This window comes from Artemia franciscana, chromosome 1 (genome assembly GCF_032884065.1).
Source record: "Artemia franciscana chromosome 1, ASM3288406v1, whole genome shotgun sequence".
Lineage (NCBI taxonomy): Eukaryota > Metazoa > Arthropoda > Branchiopoda > Anostraca > Artemiidae > Artemia > Artemia franciscana.
The window spans coordinates 45,324,924-45,344,786 of NC_088863.1; the positions used below are offsets into that span (position 1 = coordinate 45,324,924).

Consider the following 19,863-nt stretch of genomic DNA (forward strand, 5'->3'; position numbering starts at 1 on the left):
AACTGACCAGATGGCTCTTGAATCAGCTCAGATATGGGCAATTAAATGCATAAAGTGTCTTAAGGATAAAGAGTATAGATGTCAACTGCAGAGCCTGAAGTTACCAACTCTGAGATACCATCAATGCAGAGGCAATATGGTAATGACCTATAAGTTGCTCCAGTCTGATGACAAAGATATGTTTGCACCTACCTGATTGTTAAGTACCAGATGTAATTCAGCAAAGCTGTTCCACAAGCATACCAAGACAAGAAAAAGAAACATTTTTTTACAATTGAATTATATATCTGTAGAACAGCCTAAGTGAGACAACAGTGGGATCTACAATAATTGATAGCTTCACATCACATCTCAACAAGGACTGAGTAACACAACCATGGCTCACTTGATGGGATGCAGTAGATGTCCTGCAGCCCTATCATCACTAACTGGCATACACTGGATTCATCCATATTGCTAGCAAGTGTGATTTAAGGTAAAGTGCAGCTTCAACAATGCAGCAGTATTATATGCTGGAGTTTTTGTGATGTATGCTAAGAATGTCTACTAGTCAATGGCTTTAGACAAGGATTCTGCTGGCCTGACCACATTTAATACCACATTTGGAAGATAGAGATTGAAGAGATATTCTTTTTGGTTTTTATCAGTACTGGATGAATACCAAAAAAAAATGGAAGAGATAATTCAAGGTATTTTATCAAATGGCCTGGAGTATATTAGAACCAAACAGGACACTGATGAGAGTAATAAAGAAAATTTACTAAAAAAGACCTCAAATTCAGTAAAGAAAAATGCCTTTATAGGACCAAAGCCATTCCCTACTTTGGGTATATATTGACAAAGGGGGTATAATAATAATAATAATAATTTATTTATAACCCACTTTACAAAACAGAGGATAAATGGAGTAAATACAAAAGAAAAACAGCAAAAGGACAAGAAGAAACAAAGTTATGAAATCAGTCTCTTCCAAATAAGGGGCAAGCAAGGAAATGCCATTTCCCAAGAACAAATATGGCTCCTTTCAACATAATTGTCATTACCCTGACAATATATCCCCTCCTGCTGATAGACACATATATAACCCCAATAACATATTTTTTTAAACTGTTGATCTGTTTTAAAATCAGTTATTCTCTGTGGACTTGGATATATGCAGCTTAGCTGGAGAGATTGTGCTGAATATTAGATAAAATAAAATACTATTCTAAATGAGTTAAAACTGAAAGATAATAGAAGGAAACATGCCAATATAGCTTAGTGCTATATGAGACCAATGGGGGGGGGGGCTGGTGGTGAATTATAAAAAATGTGAACCAAAGCATAAAATTAACAATGTAAAATTGTCTCTCTTTTCTGTTTTAGCATGTCCCCTACTGGAGAGCCACTATTTCTAACCTTTAGCAATTGGATTTTGGTGCCAGGCCCTTTTCCATTGTTAAAATACATCTTGGGTAAATATGTGCATATTCATTCAAGTTAGATAGGAAGATGTTGAATCCACCATTGGATGGCTTTTTTTATATTCTTTTCAAGTTTAGTAATCACATCGAGGGCAAATTCCATTTTGAATGTTTACAGGGACTAATAGGTGTCAAAACAGCCCATAGTAACCAAAAGTCAAAAGTTTTCTTTATAAAATAAAGATTTTTACAACAACAAAAACCTGCCTAGTTAGAAAAAATTGCCCATTTGTAGTTGATTCAGGAATTGTAATTAATATTTTCACTACTCTTAATAGCAAGATTTTGTTTTGAAACAAATTTGCATGAATTTCTAAAGAGCATGAAACCTCTAAAAAATGACATCACAGAAAAACTTATGTTATTCTCAACAGGTTTCAGGCTCTTTTAAAAATTTTCTGCAATATTATTCTCTTATATTATTTTATTGGTAATAATAATGAAAATAGCAATTACCATTCCTAAATCAGCTACAAACAACAAATGGCACTATGCAGGTTTTCTGGAAACAAAGATTTAATCTTTTGGTTACTATGGGCTGTTTTGAGCCCTTTAGCCCCTTTAATGGCTCTAAGTAGAATTTGCCATAAAAGCAATTCTTGAATTTGGGAAGATTCTAAAAATGACATCAAATGATATATTCACTTTCTTCCAAGGCTATTTAAATTAAATAATTTAACTTTAGTTTAGTTTTTTAACATTAAATGATTGACTTTAGGCTATCTTGGAAAGGGGTTAGGTTAGGAAAATGAAACTTTTAGGGATGAGTCTAAAGGCTAAAGTATGTCCTGGGAAGGTATTTTGAAGTACCCACCTCCACTCCTTCTCCCTCTAGAGGGCCCTGACCTTTAAAAATATGTGTGTTATGAAAGTGAAACCTTGCAAAACAGATCTTCTGCTTGAATAAAGTACAACAAAATTGTTTTAGCTTCACAACTTTGCTCAGTCCCAATTTATAAGGTTTTATAGATATGCAAACACATTTCCTATTTTTTTGAAAAAAAAAAACATTGATATGGCTCAGAATTCTACTCAAATAACAGGAATTTCATTTTCAGAACTAAAGGCAGAGAAAAGGCAACCAGTAACTGAAAATTAAGGTAAAAGGTTGTTTTGTCAAAATTTCAGTAGGTATAGACCTGTCATGTAGGCAAATTCTAGGGCCCTCTAGAGAGAGGAGTGGAGATATGTCATTCAAAATACCTTCCTGGGACATGCTTTGGCCTTTAAACTCTTCCCTGAAAGTTTCTTTTTCCTAATCTAACCCATTTCCAAGATAGCCAAAAGTCAATCCACAACAACTTTACCAAACAATACTTTATCCTCCTCCCCTCAAATGTGCAAATGTAGGCTATAGCCCAAATTATATATTTCTCATGTATTATGCCAATGTCTCTCATGTTTCAATTCATTTTGCCTACCTGTAAATTGAATTGACTGTGACAAAACAAGAGCCAGAAAAAAAGGAGTAACAGGTGGCAGAAATAATGAGAAATATATAATTTGGGCTATATATTTGCACTTTGAGGATGGGTTAGAGTATAGTGGAGCTGCAGTGAAAATCTGTTAACTAAAATTAACCTACGTAATTATGAAGTAAGAATTAGCCTGTTTTCTGACATGCCTCCTTCTCAATAGCCCTAATCAAGATCTTTATCCAAAAAACTTCCTTAAATTAAAGAAACAATGAATCCACGTATTTTTACAACCTTATGAAGATGAAGTGAATCGCCGAAAGACCCCCTCTGTGTTTTAACACCTTAGGGTTTTACAACCTTATAGGAATCGTATTTGCTTTTTTCAAATTATTTAATACAGCGTTTTAAATCAATTATTAACTGAAGTCACTTTGGCGTCATTTTGATACATCTTTGGTTTGTGACTGTGACAGACAAGGGCTTTTGATGAGTCAATATTTTGGTCTGTCAGTTGGAGTGCGTTCAAATATTTGCCACCAATAAACTGCCTACTAGCTAGATCTCGATGCTGCGCTAATTTATTGACGGCACCCCGCCAATGTAAAACGTGTCGGCTTGGAGAAAAATGTTTTTCTTTATGTTTGGCTTTAACTATGTCTCACAACTAAATATATCACTACGACATTCCTTTCGCAGAATTTTTAAGTTATAATACTTAATTTTTTATCTTCTCTACCGAATTTCTTGTGGTTGCGCGGTGGATTTGACCTAAGCCTGGTAATACAGTACCCAGAGATCAAACCCAGTTGTAGCAACCCAAGGACGTTAGTAGTGAAAAAGTGTCGTTCTTCAATGCAATACAATTTTCTATACTGCATCTCGGAAATTGTAATCAACTTACAATTTTCGATGCTCTGAGACTCTAACCTTTCCGTTTTTTCTCGGATTCCATGTAATTTTGAACAATTGATCCAAATTTTACAGGATCTCAAAAGTTTTGGAAGGTGCATACCCCCCTCTATTGCAACGCCCCTGGCTGATAGAATAGAGATAGATAAGCAGTATATATTAGCTTTTACATGCATTGCGGCTTGAATTGCTTAAATTTTGTCCTAGTTGAGGCCTCCAAACTGACTCTAATTTAAATGCCGTGAGATATTTGCAAGACGTTGCATTCTTCTTCCTCTTCTCCCAAACTGGATGAGTTAATAGCTCATTCTGTGTTCTGCTACACACAAAGAATAAAAGCTGCTTTACTATTATGACAAACACTGAGTTGAAAAGTATGATGCTGTGATCACGCGGTTTCATTGAGTACAACGACAGGTATCACAAAACCCAGACGCGAAGGAAAGCGGACGCTGCTAATTGTTTAATAGCAAAAGATTAAAATTTTGGAAGAAAACTCTGATTCTACAGATCCTACTACTTGATTATACGTGGGACGTGTCCTTGGAGTTCTAGAGGCTTTAATAGACTAGACTGCTTATTCAAATTTGAAAGATTCGGCACTGGTATGCTGCCAAGAATTTTTCAAGGCCATGCCACCATTTTCCAAAAAAAAGCTATTCTTCACCGAACAGAAAACTGGCATGGTGTCAGGCTTAGCACTTTAAACCAGCACTAGCTCGTTTGAGTCCGGTGCACCTGTGCATGTTTTTCCTCTTCCCCAACCAGTTCCAAAAACAAATTCACCACGCTGGTTTTCTTTTCGGTAACGAACAGCTTATATCTAGGGAAAATAGTAGCTTGCCTCAAAGTGCCATACAAATTTTGGTGTGGTGCTGACTTTCCTTATTAGGAAAAACATTCAAGTCTTTTCAAAGAGCCCCAAATGGCACATCGCTTGAATTCAACTGATCAGACAAGTCTGTTAAAGCCTTGTAGAACTTTAAAGGCTCGCTCTACATAATAGCACATCTAAACTCGAGGGAAACATGACACAAGCAACAACAATCATAAATTCGTAGGATCAGGTGTCTTTTCAGAGTTTTTGATTCCTTGATCTTTCACTAAGCTCTAGCGTTTGCTTCCCCCCCATGTTTGTGTCTTCTGGATACATGTTGTTATGCTCAATAAAAGCCAGTAATCACAGTATCATGCCTTTCATTCTTTAAACCGTGTTTGTGTCACAATAGTGAAGTAGTCCTTGTTCTTTATGTGTTACAAAAGAAAGTCGGTTCTTTTGGGGGAAGACGAAGAAAAACAACAGACAATTACTTCTTGCAAATACCTTATAGTATTTAAATTAGAACCAGTTTGGAGGCCTCACTAGGGCAAAATTTGAAGGATGGAAGCCACAATGCATGTAAATTCAGTTTGGCTCATCTGCATCTTTAAACAGGTAGTGGCGTCACAACAGGGGGCGAGAAGGCAGCAACCTAAACTTCTAGAAAACCAGTGAGCTTTGGACCAAAAGTTCAAAATTAAAATGAATCCGAGAAAGAAACCGAGTAGCTACAAAATAATCTGAGAGAATTCAAAATTTCTTTTCAGCACTGATTCTAAGGTCCGGTAATGAAGGATCCAAATTCAGTTTTTTAATTTGTAAATTCTGCTAAGAAAGTCTCGTAGTGACACATCTAGTAGTCAAATTTAGTTAAAGCAGAATCAAAATCTTAAATCGAACCACAAGTTTGAAAAAAAAGGTTTGAATTTTGTATGAGTTGCACGAAATTTAATTTTATTCTTTTTTTTACTTTCCGAAATCCAAGCGAATTGTTTGGAACAGATATGGTAAAGCGTAAAATTTATTATCTTTGCATTTTCGTAGTTTCAAAAATTGCCCAGTTTCGATAAAAACAATGCAATAAATTATTGATTTTTAATGGCAAAATTATTTCCATTTTGTCATTAGAAGTGAATGTCGATTGGCTTTTGCAAAGTAGGTTAGCACGTTAAATCACAGCAAAACACCAGACTAAATACAGACAGACTGGTGGCGCAAAACCAAGCCGACGGCACTACTGTCACTCCGTTGCATCACCAAAATATTTCCCCGCGCTTCCATGTTCTAAATTTGCAGCGCACGGCCAATAAATTGGCACGGCGTCGGGGAGCACCACATGTATTCTCTATTTTAGCCAAAAACGCCTCGACCTGTTGGCCAATAAAAGTGGGTCTGTTTTGACTCATGTATTTAACCTCAAAGAAGAAGAAAAAGAAATAAGTTTGTTTGGCAAAATGGGGCGAAAAATTCCTCCTAGAAAACATCTGGGATCCAAAGATCCATGGAAACAAATGGCGAAAAGAGAAGAAAGGTAGGTAAACCGGGTATTTTACTGCCCGCTTAAACTGTAAACATTTCGGATAGGCCTATAGCTTTTCTCTGGCACCTCTAGACTGTATGTTATGATAACAGATTTTAGGCCTAAGTTACCAAACATGAGGTGAACAAACTAGGCCTAATCAAGTGCTATTGGTAAATTTAGGTGAGTTTATGTTGCTGACCTAGGATACTGACCCATGAATAAGGTGAACATACCATTCAGTGTCTTTTTTATCTTCGTCTCTTATTTTAGATAGGCTAGGCCTACTGCTTACATTCTGTTGTTAGCAGTGTTGGGAATTACTTAAGTAACAGTACTTAAATAAATAATCTTATTAAAGTAATTGTATTCCACCTAAGTAAAAGATTCCAAAAGTACTTAATAGGCTATCTCTAAGCTTCTTAAATAAAAATTAGAAGTAGCCTACTAGAGGGTACTTTTGGTAAATGTTTGGTTTGTTCCATGTGCGCTAAACTAGAAACTGTGCTGCAAAGCAGCATAGTTTCCATGTTATAGCTCTTAGAAATGCTACTTATAGAAGTGCATCCATTTTTTAGCTTTCTAAAATCCATCTTTTGCCTATCTAAAACCCCCTTCAACAGACTAAAAATGCATAAAGTGGCCAGGGTTTTGAAGCCCAGGGAAATGCTGGGGTTGCACAATATGACTAAAATTATATTTTAAATACTAGCCTATTTTCAATCATCATTGGTAAGTACTGTATACCTAGTAGGCCTAGTAAGAGGAAAGATAGTTTAAAAACTTACATACCCATTAATGGTAATGGATAAACTTACATATATCCACAATGGCTGCTCTTTATGCTAAAGTATTTTTAGTAATTTCAACTATTTGTTCTATGGTCTTTGTGATTCAGGGACCATTCTTAAAGAATCGGGACAAAATTCAAGTTCTAATGTAAAGAGCAATGTATTGACAAGGGGGTGAACCCCCTCATATACATAATAAAAATATACAAATATAGAAGTTAGGGTCAATGTTCTTATTTCCTGAACAATTGTTTAGGGTCATGAAACTTTTGTTAATAAATACATTTTGACTTTTGAAACATCTTTTCTCTCTTGCAAAACTGCCACAAACTCACCATTATAGAGTTATTCCAGCCCAAATATTCTTGTATTTACACATATAGAATTGCAATCAGTTCCATTTTTGTTAGCTGGATATTTGAAATTGCAAATCTGCAATAGTTTAGAAACAAGTTTGGGCTGTATATTTGCACATTAAGGGGTTGGGGGTTAAGCATAGCATATATTAAATATGTAAACTAACCATTGCTGTATTTAATATATGCTATGCTTTATATTACAATTTATAGAACAATTAAACAATTGTTCAGGTAATAGGAACATTGGCCATAGTTAGTTACATAACTTTATTTGTCAGTTCCATATATTTATTACTCATAAAAACATTTGTAAAAAAAAAAAAATGTTCGAGTTGCCTTTGTAAGTAACCAAAAATTAGAGACCAACTAGATCTCTTCCCTCATTCTTTTTTTTCAAAATCATCTGATCAAAACTATGAGAAAGCCATTTAGCCAAAGAATAAAATTAATATGCAAATTTTGTTTAGTTATCATGTATGGTGAGCCAAAATCAAAACATGTATTAATTTAAAACATACAGAAATAAAATAAAAAAATAAGTTTTTTAACTGCAAGTAAGGAGCAGCATCAAAACATAAAACAAACAAAAATTAATCCATATATGAAATTGATTGTCCCCTCCTCAATGCCTTGCTCTTTGCACTAAGATTTCTTATTGTTTTAAAAAGTAGAGCTGTGAGAAAGTCAAACTTTAGTTTAAAGAGCAGGGCATTGAGGAGGGAACAACCCCTTTTGTATATGGAATAATTCCTTTTTGTTTTAAGGTTTAATGTTGCTCCTTACTTGCAGTCAAAAAACTACTTGTTTTTATGACACTTGGTATTAACCAAGTGACATATAGCAATCACATGTTCTGTTGGTCTTTTTGTCTGTCTGTCAGTCCTGGTTTTGCTAGTTTAGGCTCTTCCAGATAAGCTAGGACAATGAAATTTGGCAGGCATATCAGAGACCAGACCAGATTAAATAAGAAATAGTAATTTCCCCAATTTGACCATCTGGGGGGGGGATTTGGTTAATTTGAAAAATCTAGAAAAAATAAGGTATTTTTAACTTATGAACAGATGATTGGATCTGAATGAAATATAATATTCAGAAGATTTCTTATTTTGATTCCCCACAAGATCTGGTGACCTTGGGGGGGGGGGTTGGAGGGGGAAACCAAAAATCTTGGAAAACACTTAGAGTGGCAGGATTGGGATGAAACTTGGTAGGAAAAATAAGTACAAGTCTTAGATATGCGATTGACATAACTGGAACACATCCACTCTCTTTGGGGGAGTTGAGGGGAGGGTTAATTCTGAAAAATAAAAAATGAGGTATTTTTAACTTATGAAGGAGTGATCAGATCTTAATGAAATTTCATATTTAGAAGAACCTCAACTCAGGTCTCTTAAATTAAATCTCAACCAGATCCAGTGTCATTAGGAGGAGTTGGGGTAAGGGAACTGGAAATCTTTTAGGACAATGGTTGGAAATTATGCCAATTGTGATTGCATGGATGTATATTTTATTTGGGGGGGGGGAATCAGGAAGAGGGGTATGTTTGATCTTGGGTTTTCAGTGCCTCAAAAATTTCAAGGATAATTTTCTGGGCCCAAAAAATCTCATACTCTGTTTTGTTATTGGGGGGAGGTAGGGGGCCTTGAAATGGGTTAAAAGAACTTTTTTTTTCCTGATCAATCAGGAATTTTCCAGCATATGTGCTTGACCCAAGACAAACCTAATTTAAGAAAAATATATTAGGGGCATTTAAAAATAAGCATATATATATATACATGTATATATATATATATTAGAGTGGCAAAACCCTATATAGGCCAGTGTATTCTCCTGATGAGGCCTTATGTTGGGTGTTGCCTCTGAATTATTTGTCTATATTATTTTTTCTATTGTTTGGTAAATGACAACTTATACTTATTGACGACATGCCTGCCCCTCCATGGATCATTCTTTATGGTTGATTGTGTGTGGCTATGCTGTTTGACCTATGTGATTGTATGGATGAGTAGGGTTAAGGCCTCATTCAAGTGCTGGTCTATATTAATCACTAATTTAGGAAAAAAGTCTTCCTTTTCTCCTTCTGTCTCTTTTTTTTGTGTTTATGCTGTTGCATTGGTGATTTCTCTTTTCATAATATATATATATATATATATATATATATATATATATATATATATATATATATATATATATATATATATATGGAGTTTGTCTGGAATGAGGCAGACTGTCTGCTGACCACGTGCCTCTGGATATGGGCTTTTTCCCCTAACTAAACACTCCCATCAGGATGGCTGCAACCTCATGTGGCAGGTGGAGCCCACCCCAGGAATCTCAGTACCTAGGTTTAACCTAGCTATAATCAGGTTCCAGGCCTAGGGTTGGTTGGGCTAGCAACACTCCACCCAAAAACTAAGTGCTATGAAAAGTGACAATATAGCCTTGGACCCGGATTCCCTTTTAAGATCTCAACCATCACGTGTCAGTGGACATGCTGATGATGTCAAAAAGACTGACAGACTAAACCTTATGGACCAAAGGGGGCTACAAACAGCCACCTGGAATGTCTTGACTCTGAATGCACCTGCATCAAAGAACCTACTCTCTGAAGAACTTTGCAAAGAATAAAGTGTCAATTGCAGGTCTTACAGAAACCTGTCTTACTGGAAGCAGAGAAGAGCAAATAGGTAACAGTGACTCATTGCTCTGGTCTGGAGGAAGCACGAGAAGGAATGGCGTTGGCCTTGCACTAAATATCCTTACAAGAAAGGCCTTACTTTTACACAAAGCTATATCTGACAGATTAATGAAGGCCCGCTTTGGACACAAGCATGGCAAGATGACTGTCATCATATGCTATGCCCTGACCAACGATTCTGATGATGCAACTAAGGAGGATTTCTACTCTGCTTTTTCCAGATGTGTGGATTTATGTGAAAAATATTATTTCATGATCTTTTGGATACTCATTCAATGCTGAAAACATTATTTCAAGAATTGTTGGATATTTAGTGAATACTTATTAATATTTGGATATTAGTACAATTTAATGTACAATGGGACATAAAAGGAAAAATCCGAAACGAGAAGGTACAAATATTTCATTAGACACCTCAGATGATAGCTCTAGCTTGAAACCAGAAATATCAATACTAGCTGCAGATTTTAAGCAAATTCTTGAAATCGTAAAAGAAAATGGCAATAAATTAGACAGCTTATGCAATCAATTAGATACTCTTACTACAAGGGTCGATAATCTGGATAAAGAACATTCGGCTCTTAAAAATAAGATGGTTAATAGTGAATCAGAAATTGGAAAAATTGAAAATGATACATCCTGCCTCAATTTGCAATTAAAAATTTGTACCGATGAATTAATAAAATTAAAAAGAAAAAATGAAGATTCAATGTGTTGGATTGTGAAATTGGAAGCCGCCAAGTTAGAAAATAATATCATCATATGGAATGCAGTTTGTGAAGATATTGATAATGCTAAAGCTTTATTTACAGAAGTTGTTCGCCATGGATTAGAATTGCCTGAAGTAAATTTTATAATCTCGCAATTTGACAGAAATCGTAATTCCTTAAAGGTGACACTAAATAAAAAAGATGACAAGTTTTCTATTATAAAAAATGCCAGCAAGCTGAAGGACAAGACATTTCATGGAAATAATAGCAACTTGTTTATTAGTGATGATGTGCCAGCTGAAATTCGTAAAATATGTAAGCTGATTTTAGCAAAACGGGATAAGTTGCGGAAGATTCCTAGATATGAGGCATGGATATCAAAGGGGATTCAGACAAACTTGTTTGAGAAAAGACCTGACGCCTCAATTACAAAATATTCATTTAGTGATAGCATACCAGAGGTTGACGACTTTCCAAACGTTCAAGGACATGTAGGCCTACATCATAGTTTTCCAAGTGATGTTTCAGTGAGATAAAATCATATCATCTAATAGTAAAGCACCCTGTTAGTATGTTTTAAAATATACAAGTAGGAAGCGTTTAATCATGTTTTGTCTTGTATTTATTTGTTTTTTATTTATTTGTTTTTTAGTTACCTTCTCACTAATTTTTGTTGCTCTATATATTTATTACGATTCTTTCTCTTTAGTCATCTATTTTTATTATGTTTTTTAATGCTTTTTCTGAAGCACACAGGGGTCTTTATGAATAGCGGTAGAATATTGAAAGAATTTGTCTTAGAATGAAGATATTTCTCTTTTCTTTTCTTAGTTGTTTCTTTGTGAGTTACCTTTTATTTTTGTTTGTTGGGCGCATGGGTCGTGGTGTGGTTATTCTTGACATGGTGGTAATATTTGATAATGGATAGAGATAGTGATGGAATTCCATCATCAAGGTTAAAAGAATTTGAGCGAGATTCTCTTTTGTTTCATTCAGTTTTCCAAAATATTGTAGCTAGTGATAATGAGGATAATAACAGCATATTAGATATACCAAAAAATCAATATTTATTTTTGAATGGATTGGCAAAGAAAAATTCTAGAACAAGGAGGATATCGTTTTGGAATTGCCGGGGCTGGAGGACTGCAAGGGATACAATTGACACTTTTCTATCGACATCAGATACGGACATATTCGGTTTATGCAAAACTTTTTTAGATGAGTTTTCAATTGAAAGTATTCATGTTGATGGTTATCAATTGTTTCATGTTGAAAGGAGTATGCAAAAGAAAGGTGGTCTTGGTGTCTTAATTAAAAGTTGCATACCAGCCCGTGCAAGACTAGAATTTTTGCCGATGGATATTGAAATGTTATTTGAATCTTGTGTTGTCGAATGTTTTTTTCCAAATTATGAGAAGATTCTAATCACAGTTATTTACTGTAGTTTGTCAGCTAGTCAGATGGAGTTTAGAAACTGTTTTGAAAAATTCATGGATAAATTAGCTAGTCTTAATACTTCTTATCTAGTTATGGGAGATTTTAATATTGACTTAATGAACCTTGTTTCTTCTAATCAGAATAGACTGGATAGTAACACTTTGAAGTTTTTAGAATGTCCACTATCTCATGGATTATATCCTGTATGTCTTTTACCATCCAGAATAACTGATACGTCATATTCACTAATTGATAATATTTTTTCACCTGAAAGTGCTGTTAGTACATATGTCATTCCTGATGATTCATCTGATCACTGCATACTTATGGCTGATTTTTTGCGATATTTCCCGCATAATGAAAAGAAGTCAACAAAGCGAAGAGACTTTGGGGAAAGAAATTTGTTAAAATTGAAAGAAACACTCGGTGATGTAGGGTGGAGTTCAGTAATTGATGAAATGGATCTGGATCAATCCTTAGATAACTTTTATAATATATTGACTAAGAAGCTTGATAAATTTTGCCCGTATAGAAATCTGAAAGGAAAGAGGCATACACCAAGAAAACCATGGGTAAATGCATCGCTTTTGAGGTCTATTAATGAAAAAAATCGCTTATATAAAATTAAAATGAAGTATCCCACTGAAATAAATATAATACGTTTTAAAAACTATAAGAATCTGTTAGTAAGGATTCTTAGAGAAAATGAAAGAGTGTATTATGGAAATTCATTTAAAAATTCTGATTCTCCTCAAAAAACTTGGAATTTAATTAAGGAGAAAATTGGAAAAAATAAAGCTATCACATCCTGAGGTATTAATTAATACAAATGGTGTAGTAGTTAGAGAACCGCAAGATGTTGCTAATATGTTTAGTGATTATTTTGCTGGTATTGGTCAAGCGATTGTTTCAGCAGGAATAGATTTGTCCCCTTACAGGTCACATAAAGAATATTTACCTCCCAATGAATGTACGAGTATATTTCTGGTTCCTGTTAGTTTTGCTGAATTTCATAAGATTATAAAAAATATAAAAAATGGTAATTCAGTGGGACATGATGAATTATCAACAAATTTGTTAAAGAGTATTGCCGGAGTTATTTTTGAACCACTTATCCACATTTTCAATTTGAGTATCAATTCAGGTATATTTCCTAGTAGATGGAAAATTATCCAAGTAATTCCGTTGTATCAGCAAGGTGATAAATCTGATGTAAGTAATTATCGTCCAATTGCAATTTTATCGCCATTATCTAAAGTGTTTGAAAAAATTTTAAAAGAAAGGATTTCTAGCTATTTAGATAAAATAAATTTCTTTACCAAATTTCAATTTGGATTTAGGGCAAACCGTTCGACAGAACAAGCAGTTGCAGCTCTTTTATTAGAAATAAATGATTGTTTAGATGATGATTTCCATGTGGCTACTGTTTTCTATGATATAAAAAAGCATTTGACACTTTAAATCATGAAATTCTTCTTGACAAACTGATAAATTCCAGCATAAGAGGGAAAGGATTGCAAATTATTAAATCATACCTATGCGGACGCAAAATCACAGTAAATGTCGGTGGAAAAATGACTAATTTAAAACGTCTTACTGATATTGGTGTCCCCCAAGGCTCAGTATTAGGTCCACTTTTATTTTTGATCTATATTAGTGATCTTTCCCAAGGTTTGCATGAAAATATTAGCCATGCAGTTCTATTTGCAGATGATACAGCTATAACAGCTAAAGCTAGGGATTCATTGACATTGATTGAAAATCTGACTATAAGTGTTACCTCAGTTAATCGATGGTTTGTTTCTAATAAACTAGTACCGAATTTTAAGAAAACTAATTTTATGGTTTTTGGTCGTTCAAAATGTTCCACTTGTGAGATTTCTTGTGAGGAGCTACAGGTTGGTGATCAAAAAATTTGTAGGGTCCAATCATATCGTTATTTGGGAGTCTTTCTTGATCCCCTTTTGTCATTTCATAATCATATTGAGTATTTAAGATTAAAACTTGCTCAAAATATTGGGTCGATGTACCATGTGAAGAATATTTTTCCTTTTACCATTTTAAAAATAATTTACCACTCTCTAATTACTTCTTATTTGAATTATTGCTCAGTTGTATATCTTAATACATTTTGGAAGCATGTAAAACCCTTACAGGTACTACAAAATAGGGCAATAAGAATACTTGGAAATTTCTTACATCAACCTTCAAAACTTGAAAATGTTTCGGAAACTAAAACATTATTCCTTTTCTTAAATTTGTTAGATTTAAATGATATACGAATATTAAATACTTCCATATGGCATTTTCAAATCCAAAATTCTAAAAATTATTTCTATGACAAATCTCTGTTAATCTTACTTCCTCGTTCGGATTGTCGGAGGTCTAGGATGTATCAAATTCCTTTTGTAAGCTCTGAAAGGTCAAAGTTTTCGATTAGATACCAAATACCCTTCATTGCTAACAATCATAAGCTGAATGATAAAATTCTGTTTGATCCATCCCAAAAATCTCAGCAAAAATCTCAGCTAAATTTAAAAAAGCAAATATTAAAGATTGTTTGCTAAAATTTTGATTATTCACCATTGATGATGGAAATTTAAATTTTAAATTTAAATTATTTGATCTTCTTTTTTGTGTGTTTGTTTTTGTGTCCCTGTGTCTGGGACGGCCTCCCACGCCCCTCCTGTCCGATATTTATATATTTACTTATCTTTTATGAGTTTTTTTTTCCTATTTTGTGTGTCTTCTACCGTATTATACTTTGAAATCATTATTACGATGAGATGTTGATGTTTTTTCTTATGTTGTTGCACTGTCCCAGCCTTACGAGCTCTGCTCTGTTGGGGCATAATATTTTTTGTGTATTTTTTGAGTTGAATAAAGAAAAAGTTGAGTTGAGTTGAGTTGATTTGAGTCTCCTTGGCGACTTTAATGTGACAGTGTGCAATGATATGGGTGTATGGCGTGACACAGTTGGTCCTGTATCCCCCAACCCACTTAACAACAATGGGCTCTGCCTACTTGAACTGTGCTGATGTCACAACCTTTACATTGCAAACACCTACTTCCAATGCAAAACTATTCATCAGTACATGTGGTATAGAAATGACAGTCATACAAAGAAGATGCTTGACTACATCATTATTTTCAAACGCTGGAGATCTTTGGTGAAGAACTACAGAGCTTACAGATCAGCAGAGCTTGGAAACACAGACCAAAGGCTTGTGTGCACTGATCATTCGCTTCACCTCCATGCACAATGATTGGAAAGAAAACCAGTGACTGCAGATATTGGGAAACTAAAGGGAAGGAACCAGATACTCGCCAGAAGTACAGTATTGAGATATTGAATTGCTTCGAGGCCCTTGGCTCACTTAATAGCAGCAAAGATTTCTGGAAGCATTCTAAAATGCAGACCAGCAAAGCTGCACAACTAGTGCTTGGCAAGAGGCAAGAGCAACTAGTGCTTTTTTTACCCAAAGAAATTATGGCTAACTAATTAAACACTGCGAGTCATAGAGCAAAGACGGAAGGCAAGACTTCTTGGGGAAATGACCACATATCAAAGGCGCAATGGAGTATAGAACAGACTCATTCACTGGGATAGAGCCCAGTTTTCTGCATGGAAAGCCAATGAAATTGAACTAGCTGCAAAAAAGAAAGACAGGGGCAGCCTATTCAAGCACCTCCAAGATGTCACTGAAAATAAAACTCCCACCTTGGGTCCCATCCTGTCCAGGGATGGTGCACTTCTTTCTGATGAAGGTTCTTATTTTGAGTGGTGGAAGGATCACTTCTGTTCGCTCCTCAACAATACTAGTCCGTCTGCATCTCCTAATGATAGTCCCAGCCAACCTTGTAGTCAAAGACCTGGAACAGATGCTCCTCCTGATGAGCCTTTCAGCCCCTCAGAAATTGGACATGCAGTAAAAAGGCTCAAGAATAATAAAGCTGCTGGTATCTGCAGCTTAAACTCGGAGCTGCTAAAATATGGAGGTCCTGCAATGCTCCTGTTTCTATACACCCTGTTCTCTACAATTGGGTAAACATAGATAATTCCTGAGGATTGGTGGAAGGGTGTCATCATCCCCTTATGGAAGAGAAATAGCTCAAGAAGCGACTGCTCCAACTACCGGGGAATAACCCTACTGTCAGTCCCTGGCAAACTGTTTCCAATGGTCCTGCTGGATTGATGTCTGAACATCATTCAAAAAATCCGGCAACCAGAGCAAGCTGGTTTTATGTCAGATCATTCAACCATCGAGCAGATTTTCATGATTCAACAGATAGTAGAGAAGACCACAGAGTTCTGACAGAAAGCATTTATTGCCTTTGTTGGCTTCCTTGCTGCATTTGACTCAGTCAATTGAAAAGCCTTTTGGCGGATTCTAGAGTTGACTGGCCTACCCGGGAAATATTGCAGACTTCTCAAGGTGCTGCGACATGGGACGGAGAGCTGTGTACAAGTAAATGGTTGGTGCAGCCTGTTCTTTCAAATCACAACAGGGATGTGCCAAGGATGTGCAGTGGCCCCAGAGCTCTTCAATGTCATTGTGGACTACATTGTGACAAAAACCACTTCACGTCTCAGCTTTGGGCTCAAATTTGGAGATCATGCCATCATAGATGTTGATTTTGCTGATGAATTGGCCATTCTGGTGGATTCCATGGAGCAGCTGCTGGAAGCGCTCCAAATTCTATGATAAGAGGCTACCAAAGTAGGACTGCATATAAACTGGAACAAAGCTAAATTTATGGCCATATACCCATCTTCTCCTACTGTTAACTCTCCAGTTAGCCTGGACAGCATCACTAGCAACAAGGTTGTTCAAGACTTCACCTAACTGGGCTCCATAATTTCTTCAAATGGTTCGCTTCTCCCCGAGCTGCAGGCGAGATTATCTAAAGCGTCTTCTGTCATGGGCAGACTGAATCGTCACCTCTGGCAAAAACCAAACATCAGTGGTACAACAAAACTGCGGATCTTCAACGCTCTAGTTGGCTCTGTGATGCTTTACAGAGCTGAGACATGGCAAGCATCAGCTGCAACTGTCAAGAAAATGACATATTTAATGCGAAGAGCCTGATGAGTATTGAGGGCCTACAATGATCTGACTCCGTCAGCAATGAGAAGCTTCTGCAGCTCACAAAGCAGTCTTGGTTTTCAACTCAAGCAGCCGAGCAAACCTTACAATGGTTTGGGCATCTGTTGTGAATGCCACCACATCTACCTGCAAAGATGATCTACAACTTCAACCCTATCAAAGTTGGTTGGAAGCAACCTCACAGCTGACCGAAGAAACGTTGGTCCGACAGCCTGTCCGAGTTCTTGATGATGGCAAACATCAGACAGGGCGAAGAGCAAATACTCGCCATGGACTAAAATGGATGGAGGAGGCAGACATCATTCTCTACGCCAAGCAGTGCCCGGCAGGAAACTTAAGTCAAGCAAGTATATACATATATATATATATATATATATATATATATATATATATATATATATATATATATATATATATATATATATATATATATATATATATAAACTAGCTGTTGGGGCTGGTTTATATATATATATATATATATATATATATATATATATATATATATATATATATATATATATATATACTAGCTAGCCCCCAAAGAACTTTTTTCCTAGTCACATGGCATAGAAGAGGTAATTTGTAGAAATTTTGGAGGAGGCTCAATTGATCTGAAGTTAAAAGTGTGAAATACAATTTGGCCTTTAGAAAGTCAGGGGGTGTTAGTCTACTTCTGTTCACAATAATTTCAGTTTGTTCTAAGTTTGACTTAGTTATTTATTGTCATTTTAGCATTCATTTGTTCATCTACCTATATTTGTTATCTTTATCAAGTCTGTATGTGCTCCAGATATCTAATATTGCTTGTTTTTCAATTTAACTTCTTTATTTTTTTTTGTGATTTAGATGATGTTTTAAATATTATGATGTTGGTAGACTCCAGGATGGGAATATGAGGGAAACTCTCCAGGAACAATTAAATACTAAACTGGAGAGTTTAAAATTTGACAATGTAGAAGATAAATGGAGTAATTTTAGGAAAACAATTTGTGAGGTTGCTGATGGTGTCTTAGGGAAGAAAGCTAAGAACATAGCTAAGAATAGAGTGAAAAAATTCAATCTTTAATAGAGAGCAGAAGGGGCTTGTACAAGGATTATCTTAGTGATAGACTGTAAGAAAACCACAGGAATGTAAAGAAAGTGGAGAAAGCATTAAAATATGAATTAACGTGATGTCAAGTGGAGGCCTTGGATGAGATTGCTAAGGATCTAGAACATATAGCTGCACAGAACAATAGTAAAATATTGTACTGGCATGTTAATTAATTGAGAGGGAATAGTCAGTCTGGACTTTATTCAGTTAAAGATAGGAGCAGGGCCACAGTTAGTGACAAGGAAAGAGTTAAAGAGAAATGGGCAGAACATTTTTGAGAATGCGCTAGACCAAAATAGAGTTGCAGGAAAAGATATAGAGGAAAACAATAAAGTCTGTTATACCTTGGATGGGAAGGAAGATTTTTTTTGTGAAGAAGAACTAGCAACAGCACTAAATAGATTAAAAAATAATAAGGCTCCAGGTGCTGAAAGTGTGGCAAATGAATTTCTGAAATATGGTGGCTCTGAGGTTAGAAATAAGTTACTGAAGATTTTGAAAATGATTTTTGAAGAGGGGAAGTATTTAGCAATTTTAGACATACTCTAATTAAACCACTGCATAAGAAAGGAGATAAGAGTGAGTATGGTAATTACCAAGGCATTAGCCTGGTCTCTTTAGGTAGCAAATAACTTATTAATATGGCACTTTTTCGACTGAGAGATGCTGTTGACAAAGTTATAAAAGAAGAACAGGGTGGTTTTTGAAAGGGTACAGGATGTGCCCACCAAATTTTCACTCACAGGTTAATAATCAAGAAGCACCTGAGTTATCAAACTGCTTTATTCCTCAGTATTATAGATTATGAGCAGCAAGCTTTCGATTCTATTGAATAAAGAGCTTTAGCAAAGGTCTTATCCTTTTATGGTATACCAGACAAATACATTAAAGTGATTAGTGCTATGTATGAGAATAACGCTGCTGCAGTTAAGGTAGGAAATGAAGTAGCAGCTGTTTTTTTATTAATTAGGAGTTAAGTGGCGTTGTGTTCAATCCCCCTTTATATGGATCACTTTGATGGATTTGGTCTTAAAGTGCACAGGAAAGACAATGGGAGAACACAAAATTAAATGGGGAGGAAAAACTTTTCTCACCATCTAATAATGTTACAAATTAATGCTAAGAAGACTAAGTTGCTAAGGCTAGAAATGGTTGAAAATATTAAGGTGACGTTGGGTAATGAATAGATTGATCAGGTGCACAGCTTCACTTACCTTGGTATGGTAATTTTATTAGTAAAGATGGTGGGAGCAGTAAAGATGTTAAAAGTGGAATAGCCAATGCTCAGAGTCTTTTTACACTGTTGAAAAAAAAAAAAATTGGAAGAATAGGAAGATAAGTCTTCTAACCAAGATTAGAATATTGGAAGCTACAGTGGTCAAATATGGTTCTGAAGTGTGGGCACTCCAAAAAATGGATAAAGATTTGCTAGATATTTTCCAGAGAAATTGCCCTACACATTGTTCTGGGTACCTGGCTGACTAACTGTATTTCAAACAGTAGGCTGTACAAAATGTCTGGTTCAGTCCCGCTTT

General features: G+C 35.4%; 1 protein-coding gene across 1 annotated transcript in view; it reads left to right on the forward strand.

The window, feature by feature from the left end:
- Positions 1 to 5,997: 5,997 nt before the first annotated feature.
- LOC136030310 (coiled-coil domain-containing protein 137-like) overlaps positions 5,998 to 19,863 on the forward strand; it is a 30,523-nt gene continuing 16,657 nt past the window's right edge. Inside the window, exon 1 of the mRNA XM_065709207.1 lies at positions 5,998 to 6,141. Within this exon, the coding sequence (XP_065565279.1) occupies positions 6,065 to 6,141 (77 nt within the window). The 5' untranslated portion in view covers positions 5,998 to 6,064. The remainder of the gene's footprint in view (positions 6,142 to 19,863) is intronic.